Here is a 12,024-nt window from a genome sequence, read left to right on the forward strand (position 1 = left end):
TTGGCCTTTTTGTGTGGGCACACCACCATGCAAATGCTGGGCTACTGCTTGCAGATCTATGGCAGCCGTGATGCCATACGATGAGCTTGAGGCTTGATGGGAGCTTTAGAGTTGAACTTGGGACTCGACGGCTTCAGCAAGGGTTTGCTCTGCCCCACAGTCTCTCGCACGACGTAGTTATGCTCAAAGGCCCATCAACTTGAGTGGGATGAGGTTTCTCAGGGCCCGCATTATCCTTGAAAAGGGCATTGAGGCTTAGATGTTCTTTAGGCATTTCTGAAATGTGAGTCTTGGTGAGACAGGTTGTCTGTCCTGCTGAGGGCGTGTAAACTCACCCCCTCTCTCTCCCACTTTTGCCCTCCTTTCATCTTCTGCATCATCTTAATTTTATTTAGGACTTGTGTCACTGCGGGAGTGGTGGCCTTAGCCAGTACTGAAACAGCAGTACAGATGTGCCCTGTAATCGGGTCTTGTATGGTACGAGTGTAAAAACCCCACATTAAGGATTTTAAACTTTAAATGCTGTTATTGTCCCAATCTGTGTTATTTCAGCCAGGAAGGTTTCTGGGGAGAACACCTTTCCTTTTGGCAAGGCCCACCTCACCCTACATTCAGTTTCCCTGAAGTTTCACCCACCATATTGTGGGCTTCACCAGCAGTTTCAGATCCAAAGTTCCCCCTGTGGTTTCAAAGCCTCAGACTGAAGTTGAAAACACAGAGCTCAGCTGTTTATATACAAAATCAAATATGTAGCCACTCTGATGAAACAACACCCAACCTGGATTTCCACCGGGCATTAGCATAACTTACATTCGTTGCTTTTGGCTGGGAACATTAAAAAGCCCCCCAGCACAAAGGAACACAAGGGCTTTGAAAAGACTATGTTTTAAATACCACAGATGAGAATTGCAATTATTTAAAAAATGAAATCAATTTATCATTAGCCGTTAATTACCAAATAGCTCTATTTTCTCCTTATGCTTCATGTAGCTTAGACCTTTGCGTAATTAGGATGAATAATGGAGACAGAGTGGGTCTTGCATTTAAATGACATAAAGTCAGTATTCGCTCCTCAGAAAACTGCAGTACAGATTTTCAGGAGGACAGGACGTTTAGGAGGGTTACATCAGGGAAAGGAAAAGCAAATAAGCAGGCAAGCTTTGGTTTCTTTTAAACAAAGAGAAACTAATCACAGGACAGTTTTAAGTTGTAGACAACTGCAGTGTTCTGTTTTGTCAACTGTTTTTGCACAAAGCTCCAAACATTGTAAAAATCTGTTTTCCTTCACACCTAGCATTGCTATGAGCTATATTGTAACCACATTCACAGTGTGTTAGAGCCTGCCTCGGGGTTCCTTCGCAGCAGGTTTCAGCTGGAATGATTTTTTTAAAAAAATTTTTATAATAACCATTCAAGTGGAACAATTCTTATAAAAAATTACCATGAGCCATCGTGGACAGAAAAACCCTCCCACAATAAACATGCTGAATGTCTTGCAATAAGCACACTGAAAGTGGTTATCGAGGCTGGATAACTGCTTAGAGCCACACTTTGGATTATGCCTGTTACTGGTATTGTTTAACATTTGGTAGCGAAAGGGCAGCCACGACAGCTGAGGCAGGGTCTTGGTTACAGTTGTCTTGAACGTAGATGCTGTGAACTGCCCTCCCCTTTGGGGACAGTCTGCATCCCTGCCAGGGAGCCCCAGACCAAAGCCCCCTGCCCCATGGGCTGGCACGGTGCTGGACACACAGACCCCTGCGTACCCTGCTCAGGCACTGGCCATGCCTCGGGCTACCCAGTCCCTCTTGAGAGGAAGCCTGAGCAGGTCCAGGGTGGGCATTTTGGAGGAGGATCAGGTAGGGAAATGCAGGGCACCTTGGTCAGCAACAGCAGGTTGTGCAGCTTCTGGCACAAAAAAAGAAAGAGCACAACAGCATTAGGATAAGCAAAAAAGCCTTTAAATTACGTATTTCAATGTCGTTATGCTGATTATCGCCAACCTCTCAAAGGAGTTTGTCATTTGCCGTTGTCACTGGGTGGAACATGTTCCCCTCCTCTTCCTTGCTCTGACTCCGTGCATCTGAGCAGAGCGTGGCCATGTCCTTCTGCAGATCTTCACCTGCTCATCTTCCCAATCGGCACAGCAGGGTGCCTACCTTGCATTTCTTAATATTCATCCTTTTTTGAGTCAGAAAATGCTAAAAGGGAGCTCCAGTGCCTTGGAACGATCTTTATGTCAAACAAATCACCGTGTGTTTGTGTGCTAACAGCTGAGTGCACCTTCCCAGCCTGGCGGGGGCTTTGCTTCCCCAGGGGCAACTCCATGGGGGGACCCTCCGGCAGTGAAGAGTTGGTACACACCTCCGAGGTGATGTTTGCAGGAGGGATCAGTCCAACCCAGAGCCCTACCGGGGCTACGGCTTGTTTGTGCTCACAAACATTGATGTACAGCTCTTGCCCCGAAGTTTTTCCATGCTTGGTCACGCAGCAGGCTGCAAGAGAGGGGGCCACGGGGGCAGATTTAGCACTGCGGGCAGGATCTACGAGGGGATTTGTTTAGATGTTACCATTACCTTTTAGGTGACCTGCTCCAAAGAGGAGCCTTGGTGGTGGACAAATGGAGGAAAGCAGGGAGGGAGCAGGCAGCCACATTGCCCAACAAGCTGGGGGAGCTGGCAAGAACAGCTGAGAGAGGTTTCACACTCCTTTGCCTTTTGAAGATAGTTGGGCACGTGGTCCTTCAGGACACACAGATCTGGGTTTCTTTCCTTCTGGTACACTGAATTTTCCCCTGCTGTCCTGCTGGGAGCGCTTCACAGCCGTGCGCAGGGGCCCAGGTGGCAAGGTGCCTTGGTGTCCGTGCTGCAGCAGCCACCGGGTGATATGCAGAGGGTCTGACTGAGCTGTGTGTAACAGTCACTGGTTGTGACTCATTTGGCTGTTTACTAGAAACCTCCGTATGTGCGTTTCAAGCCACTTCCTAATTTCTTGATTGCTGCTGCGTCTAATGTTTGGCAGGCTTCAAAAAACTTGAGCCCTTGCTGAAAAACATATGGCTGGTGTGTCGGGTTCTCGCTTGGCTGCAAGGCAGGAGCGTGTGCAGGGGGAGGGGGGGTGTCTCCTCGCCTTGCAGCTTTTGGGATGAGGTGGGAGGCTCTGCCTCCACGCCTCGCGCATCCTGGGTGAGTGGCAGGGTCGGAAACCGCAGGGAAGGTCCTGGGACACAATCTGGGCTAAAAGAAAAGGCGGCCAGGGCTAGAATGCGCTATAAGAAATGTGCAGTGGCGTCCGTGAAGCCAGAACATATGCCTAAGCGTGTATGAAGAGACAGCAGTTGGATACCCCAGTGGGAAAAGGGAGTAGAAACTGCCCGGCAAAGTTGAATACATGGATTTTATGCCAGGAAGCGAGGCTTTTATAATCTTCAGTCCCATGTTTTGACATCCTTGATAAGGTCCTCAGGAGGTGGTGCAGCCCGCTCTTGTGCAAGGTGTCCCACGACGGCATTCTCCTGAGCAAGGAGAGGGGCTTCGTTAGTCACCCCCTGGTTCTGGAGAAGCTGAAAAGGGACTGTCTTTGCCCTGGGGGGACCCTTTTCTGTCCTCTTGCTAAGCTTTAGCAGGGAGCTGATATTAGTCAAAAATGCTGTGTATGAGGCACGGGCTCTCTGTCTTCGCAGCGGGGGTGTTTGCACGTTACTCGTTCCTGGTTTCTCTCAGGCTGATGTAAATACCTCCACAGACAGATTTTAGCAAATGTATTTCGTAGTGAAGTAGTGTCTGATACTAGATTATCGTTCAGAGGTTAGTGGTGGACTGCACTCATGGGTGAACTTTGTGCCTGCATTTGACAGCCAATTAAAGTATTAATTAGCCTGTGCCTAAAGCCTGAGTGTGGCCCTTTTAAGCGCAGCAGGATGCCTGTGTTGTGCCCACGGGGGAACCTCGTGGCCACATCTGGACTCCGCTTTGGATGTTTCTATCAAAATAAAGATACGGATGCCAACAGGAATGGCTTTTTTGCCCTCTTTGTATTAGAGAAATCTGAGCATTACAGAATCCCTCGGTCCTGGCTTCCTCGGTGTTCCCGTATCGGGTGCGAGTAGCGTTTCTGCTGATGCAGTGTCTTCTGAGTCGTCTCCTGGTGTAGATTGCTGCGTGTTTCACAGGCAAGCGGATGAATGATATCAAGTAATTGAGCTTATAAGTAGCACACTGGCAACACGCCACTAAAATATAAATACATTAAATGTACTGAAGGAAATGTTCATTCTGTTGTTTAGCGTTGGACATGCCCCAGTTAGGTAAATTTAATCTTCTTGAGGGTTGTTGCATTACAGCTGAATGAGATAGGCAGTTATCTTATTACTGATCTTTCTGTCATTCAGGGTTTGTGTTCTGGCATTCGTGGTGTGAAGTGTGCTTGCCCAAGAGCGGTACAATGAGTATTTTCCAAGGGACATGAAGGTGGGTAGGGGATCTGTTAGCACCTTGCAAGGTCTGACCCTTTATCTTGGAAATGTTCATGCTCCTTCTCAGTCACACTGCTACTGGTGCCACCTCCTTTTGGGCAGAAATGTACAAAATGGTTGCTTCGCCTATGTTTGATAGGGAACGTCTGAAACTCAGCCTCACGGCATTTATTTTCTTCCTGTGTATTTCTGCCACAGTTTCTTCCAAAATCCCCGGCCGTGCCTCTGCTCCTGTCGAGGTCAGGGGCAAGGCTCCTGCCGACTCCAGGGTGAGCGGAGGCCAGTGTTAAGCATCAGACCCAAAGCCGATTGATTGCATTAAAGCGGAGTCTCTTCATTGTTTTCCATGGGTGCTGGGTCAGGCCCTCCGAACACGATCCCGCAGCATTAACTCTCGTGACTAATCCCGCTGAACCCCAGGGAGCTACTCCGGTGCGTAAGCCCTACCAAATCCAATGCACGGCGTTAACAAGCGCTCTGCAACAGTTTAGCTCTTCCCTGGGTTGTACGGTGAAGGGAAAGGATGAGGCAGGAAAGGGGAAGCAGAAGGAGTAAGTGAACAGAGAGATTTTGAGCTGATGGTGAAGAACAACGATGTTCTGTATGGAATGCAAGTACTTAAAATAAGACGTTGGCTGTGTGTTTTACAGATAAGAAAATGTTATTTTATTGAACGGAAAGATATATATGTTTCACCGATCACATCTGAACTAATCAGTGTCGGCTTTTAGAAGAAGTCTGTAATTACTCTGAGCACGTCATTAGTTAGCTGTGAAATGAATGATATTGCTCTATTTTATTACCTCTAGTGATATAGCCATTTGTATCATAAATTCATTGACCTCATCTTAAATGATCAATCCCGTAAGACACACTTGATTCATTAATTCTTAAGTGACATTTTTTCTCCTCCGGTAATTTCCCCCTCATTGTAGGGACTGTTTTCCTGCCTTTTAGTATGGTATTGTAAGGTGTCATATTACCTGCGTATGACGTGCCCATGTTATACTTGTAAGTTAAAGAAGCAGCACAGACTGATTGCTTACATAAATAGATAGATAGAAAATAATGAAATACATGGATGTAGTATATAGACATTTCTCACTGATGTTAACTTCAACACTGAGATGCAGCATAAAATCAATGAGATAATTATTAGATATTTGGTCCATCCAGGATGTTCAAAGGAACAGAATTGTTGCCTCTAATTTCTGTGGGTTTAATTAATTTTATCTAGTGATAAAATATACAGAACGGTCTGTGATCAATATGTGAGTGAGGCAGGCAGACTTCAGAGTTTCTTGTACCTCTGTGAATTATTGCAAACAGGAGAAATCAGTAGAGAATTTCTAAGCAGGATTTCTAAATATTTTACCGAGGAAGAGAAAATATTTGGTTAGCTAGGAGTGACATAGGAACCCACTTGAGACAAACAAATCGATGCAGCAATAAAACACTAAAATATTTCAGTGAATTTTTCAACTGATCACTAATAAAATTAAATTATTAGAAAAGATGCCACAAGTTGTGGGGGCTGAATTTTTCTTTCAGTCTGTTTAATTAAAGTCACTGAGGGGGGTCTTCCTGGAAAGGTAAGGAGGCTGGGTTTACTCTCGTATTTCTCAGGTGCTTCTTTGGCGTCAGGCTTACAAGTTAGTCTGCTTCCTTAGCCCCGAAGGAAGGGCAAGTCTTAGCTGCACCCTCCCGGGACTAAATCAGTGAAGCAGCTGCGTGTGAAGTCCTGCCCCATCCCTTGCAGCAGCCGCCTATGGGGCCAGTCTCCTCCTCATCTTTCCCCTGCAAGCAGACACTGTTTTGTGGGTGATGGGCCGGGGTGGGCTTCGTCCTGCCCCAGCCTGCCCTGGGAGCTGGCTGGGAGCTCCTGGTACCTCTTTGCGCAGCTCTTGGGGTACATGTGGAGACCCTCCGCCTCTTTGCACAGCCCTTGGGGCAAGAGCATACCCTGCAGGTGGCAGAAGGAGCGTGGTGGTGTGCATCCCGATTCCATACGTGCAAAATAGGCAGGGTTTTGTGGCCACAGCAGTGAGCTCTCAATCAAAAATTACTTTAAGGTAAATTCAGCAGCTTTACTGAGTTAAATAGTACCTTATTAACTCGCAGTGTAGACTCACAAATTCCCCTTTTGTCTGCTTGGAAAACAGTGGCAAGCCAGAAAATTTCAGGAGGTCAGTTATAAGAAGTTTCCATCAGATGATCCTGTGCTGACTTGCCAGGTGGGTGGCAAAACCCATACGCGTGCCAAATACCCGGGATGGTTCAGTGCCCACCGCTGCGTGTTTGCGCTGTTTGCGGCGAGGGGTTGCCCAGCTCTGGTGCTGTCTGCGACGGCTGCTGAGCCGTCCTGCGGGGAGCAGAGGGAGAGCCGATGCCTGATAAAACCCGGGAGCCCTTGGAAGTGGGGGTGCCCCCGCTTTGCCCTGCTCAGTGCACCCCTGCTTCCCATCTGCCCCATGCCTGGGGAGGGATGCACGCTCCCTGGCAGCGAAGGCGTTTACCTCAACACTTCTGTGTATGTGACAGCCTTTTTGTCCACTTTTTTTTTAAGGCGCTACATGGTGAGCCTGTGTTCGATGCAGGGCTGGACTTGTTTGTAATGCACCGGGAAATTTTCCTCCTTGCATTGAGCATCGTGCTGGAAAGACGCCCGCCCTAATGCCGCACACGTCGAGCGGCACCAGCGCTCCCTCTGCTTTATCTCACATGGCACTGTGTCTGTGTGCCCAAGCTAAAAATCCAGGCCCTGCGTTCCCAAACTTCAGGGATGACTTAATAGTTGCTACTTCTCAAGTAATTATTTAGTTTGATTTAAATGTTGGAATAAAAACTTCATGGTAGAGAGATGGACTGTGTGCGTGAGTGTGTGAGTGGGGAGGGGAGGCAGGAGCAGGAATCAAATAGCAACTTGACTGGATAACCAAAAGGTTGCGGAGTTAAAATAAATGGGCTAATAGCCATAGCATATAGTGTGTGTGTATATATATATTAAAGATATATTACTGAAACTCAAAAATGTCACCACTGTTTATATTAAAGGAAAGCTGAGAGTTAAATGAGATGGGTAATCAGATGCCCGACATATGTTGTTTTGAATTGTTTATATGGCCAATAGTTATTAAAATTAATTATCCTTTTAATGCAGTCTTTTCACAATCATATTCCTTTTTTTTTCTTTTTGTTTTGTACAAAAGATATAGTCATTTCAAAACAAGCTAATATGGGCTATTTGGAAAAGGCAGAACAAACAATACCAGGATGTATTCTGACATGGTCGTAGGCTCAACATGCTTATAGAAAGCACCAAAAATCTCTTGTCAGTGGAGTATTTTGAGAACTAATGTAAATGACAAAAATGGTTTTTTTGTGTGTGTAAAATTCTGTCAGAAAAGTAAGGCACTGAAAAATCTGACATCTGTTTATCTGTTTATAGCTATGGCAAGATTACTCATATTAATTCTTGTTTAAAATGCCATATGAAGGAAAGGCATTTGTGCAAACAAGAGTCATATTTGAATTGTAGATCATGTCTTCACCATCTGTGAGAGCTGTTGGTGTTGCAAAATTAATGTGTTAATGAAATCACAATAATTTCTCTGAAGTAATGGATTCTGAAGCCTAGAATGACTATTTTTTGAACTTTGGTGTCTAGTGGTTTACAACTGGGAAAACCTTTCACAGCTTAATTAGTTCTGCAGCCTTAATTTAAAAAAAAATGGCTATGCCTTCACCACACCAATAGTAACACAGAAAAGGATTAAATGGAAAGCAGAGAAACAAAACAAAAATGAGCCTGCAATGCAAACTTTTTGCCATAGTCTTTGAAAAGTTGCTAAATAGGCCCTTGCTTGCCAAGAAGTTTTACTCAAAGTGACTTGTACACAAGAGTGGGCAAACAGCTCAGAAAAAAATTCCAGCTTGCCGAAACATCACCAATTGGGACTGTTCGAACCTCACACAAACATCCTGACTATTTCCAAGTTTCTCCTTGGAATGAAGGGCAAAGGATGAATGATGTTTTTTGCTTCATGATGCCATTTTAAAATACCACACCCTTTCCAACTTACTATTTGATACTCTTAATAGAACAGTAAATGTTACAGTGTGCTGCAGTTTAGCAGAAATGATTTGCATTCATTTCCAGCAACTTTCTGAGTCCTTTTCCAGTTATCATACTTCTTGTGTAGCATTGCATCTCAGGTGGTACAGGTGTGCTTACATTACCACTGAGGAGCAATCACAGCCATACTCATATGGATTTTGGATACTTACATATGCGTGTTATAACAGTTTATGCCAGCTGACGATTCCTCTCTGTGGTATGGGTTTAAGATATATAATGTACTGCATAAGGTAGAATTGAGATCATGGGAGCCAGAAAAGGAAGTGGCATTCAATTCACCAATGTTTTGGAGCAAAAAAAAGCATAGTTTTCACAAAAGTTAACTGTGGGGGTTTTTTTCTGCTAGAAAAATGTGAGTATTTAGAAAGCAACTGAAAAATGACTTTTGAAATAACACTATGAAGAGAAGATTGCTTTTCTTACCTGATTTGATTTTATTACTGTGTTGTAGGTATGTGACTGGTGTAAGCACATAAGACACACAAAAGAGTATCTGGATTTTGGGGACGGGGAAAGAAGGCTTCAGTTCTGCAGTGCAAAATGTCTCAATCAGTACAAAATGGACATTTTCTACAAAGAGACACAGGCCAATCTTCCAGCTGGACTGTGCAGTACATTACATCCTCCAGTCGAAAATAAAGCAGAAGGCACTGGGGTGCAGCTGCTGACTCCAGATTCTTGGAATATACCGCTAGCAGATGCTCGGAGAAAAGCCCCATCCCCAGCGTCTGCAGCTGGCCAAATTCAAGGTCCTGGACCATCAGCGTCTACCACTGCCTCTCCGTCTGATACTGCCAACTGCTCTGTCACTAAAATCCCCACGCCAGTTCCCAAACCTATTCCCATCAGTGAGAATCCAAATATTCCACCAGTTTCTGTCCAGCCACCTGCTAGCATTGTGCCTCCAATTGGTGTCCCACCTCGCAGTCCTCCCATGGTGATGACAAACCGTGGGCCAGTTCCTCTGCCCATATTCATGGAACAGCAAATTATGCAGCAAATCCGTCCACCATTTATTCGTGGGCCGCCTCACCATGCCTCCAATCCTAACAGCCCTCTGTCAAATCCAATGATTCCTGGAATTGGTCCCCCACCAGGTGGTCCCAGAAATATGGGTCCCACCTCTAGCCCCATGCACAGGCCGATGCTTTCCCCTCATATCCATCCCCCCACCACACCTACCATGCCTGGGAATCCTCCAGGCTTGTTGCCGCCTCCCCCTCCCGGAGCTCCTTTGCCCAGTCTTCCCTTTCCCCCTGTCAGCATGATGCCAAATGGTCCTATGCCTATGCCACAGATGATGAACTTTGGATTGCCATCCCTTGCCCCGCTGGTGCCACCCCCAACTCTACTAGTGCCATATCCCGTCATTGTCCCTTTGCCCGTCCCCATCCCCATTCCCATCCCCATCCCTCACATCAACGACTCCAAACCCCCCAATGGCTTCTCCAGCAACGGCGAAAGCTTCATTCCGAGTACCTCCAGTGAGACGCCTGGGGCAAAGCCAAACAATAGCTCTTCATCTCCACGAGAGTCAAAGCAAGGATCCTCTAAGTCCTCTGACTCATCACCGAGCTGCTCAGGCCAGTCCCTAAATCAAGCTCAAGTGCTTCAGGAGCACAGTAAAAATGAAGTTGTTGACTTGACTGTCAGACCTAGTAGTCCAGTGAACAGTAAATTTGGTTTTCCTAGTGTGCTACAGGGTCCACAGGATGGTGTGATAGACCTAACAGTAGGCCACCGGTCTAGACTGCACAATGTTATCCACAGGGCTTTACACGCCCAAGTGAAAGTTGAACGTGAACCTAACAGTGTTGTAAATTTGGCTTTTGGTAGCTCAGACAAAAGGAACTGCAGCGACTGCAGGGACAACTGCAGCCCAGTTGACTCAAAAACGTTACCGTGCAGTGACGGAGCTCACTGCTGTCCCGTCTCCTTGGCCTCCAGCACGCCAGGACTGGAAGCTGGTGCAGCGGTGTGCAACGTCATTGTGAATGGCACAAAGAGCACGGAGGGTTCCAAGAACCCGGAGCCGCCCCAGGAGCCAAAAAAGCCCCAGCCCCCAGAGGAGCTGGCAGTGAGCGAGCTGGAGTCCGTTAAGGAGAACAACTGCGCATCAAATTGCCACCTCGAGGGAGATGCTGGCAAGAAAACCGGGGAAGAGCCCCTTGCTGGGGGAGACAAACAGGACCCGAACCTTAACAATCCAGCAGATGAGGACCATGCATATGCTTTGCGGATGCTGCCCAAGACAGGTTGCGTGATCCAGCCTGTGCCAAAACCAGCAGAAAAGACTGCTATTGCGCCGTGCATTATGTCAACGCCAATACTCAGCACAGGGCCAGAGGATCTGGAGCCACCATTGAAAAGGAGGTGTCTCCGAATTCGAAATCAGAATAAGTAAAGGTTTGTGTAATCACTACTGCCTTCTGTGTGAGTAAAATGAGTATTTTCAGGTACGAGGTCAAACTCGTGTGGATGTGGCCTTTGTGAAATGAGATACAGATCCCATTTATCTGCACTTTCAGAAAACTATTGGTATTTATGTTTTAATATTGTTCTTTGTGTCGTATTGCATCTGTACTTGTCAGTACTCCATCCATCGGCAGCCACATTACACTTTTGCTCACAGAACATTTCGTGATGGTGCTGGCTGTGAAATTATTGTGTTGTGTATGTCAAAGTCAGTGGTTTTCTGCCTAGGATATGGTTTAGGTCTGGGCCATTAATCTGCTTACTTATTCCAGCTGAGTTACGCAGCAACTCAAGCCTTCACGATGATGATTGAAATTGCCCTACAGCATAGCATAGAGCAGGATGACCCAGCTGCTTCCTGCTAGCTCAGATCCAATTGATTTACCAAATGGTCATCTCCAACCATCTTTCTTTGGTCTGCCTCCAGACTGCACCCTGGCTTTCAGCTGGGCTGTTCTCTGGGGCGTGAACCCCCTTTCCCTGAGTTTTCCTTCTTCGGATGTCGGTGCTTAGGGACTGCCTGCTGTTTGGGACCTGCCTGCTGTAGCTTATCTCAGCAAGACCTGTGCCATGGGGCTTTACTCTCTCACCTGAGGTGTTTGCCTTTGGTGCAATTCTCCCGCCTTAGAAAAGCAGTTGAGGTTTCCCCCAGCCCCGCGGCTGCTATATGTGCGTGGTTCCTGGCAGGGCTCCAAAGCAAGGCAGAGATATGGGTAAGTCCAACAACCGTGGCTTGTCCAAGGACAATGCTCCAGAGGCAGAACACACCCCCCCTCTTCATTCCCTATTCCCAGCCTACTGAATCCCTCTGATAAACAGCACCTTTGTAAAACTGTTAGTTTAATATATGTCTGTTGCTTCAAACCTGTGAGCAAGAAACAAGTGTAATTGCATTTGTTTAGATTCACAAGCGTGAAGAGCTTCTTTCAGGAAAAGG

General features: G+C 46.5%; 1 protein-coding gene across 2 annotated transcripts in view; it reads left to right on the top strand.

The window, feature by feature from the left end:
- The window catches only part of SOBP (sine oculis binding protein homolog), a 117,277-nt gene that overhangs the window by 91,392 nt on the left and 13,861 nt on the right, over nucleotides 1–12,024 (top strand). For both annotated transcript variants that reach the window (XM_049818027.1, XM_049818026.1), the window contains one exon: nucleotides 9,064–11,018. In XM_049818027.1, the coding sequence (XP_049673984.1) occupies nucleotides 9,064–11,016 (1,953 nt within the window). In that variant the 3' untranslated portion in view covers nucleotides 11,017–11,018. The remainder of the gene's footprint in view (nucleotides 1–9,063; nucleotides 11,019–12,024) is intronic.

The sequence above is a fragment of the Accipiter gentilis genome, chromosome 15, assembly GCF_929443795.1.
Source record: "Accipiter gentilis chromosome 15, bAccGen1.1, whole genome shotgun sequence".
In the NCBI taxonomy this organism is placed as follows: Eukaryota; Metazoa; Chordata; class Aves; order Accipitriformes; family Accipitridae; genus Astur; species Astur gentilis.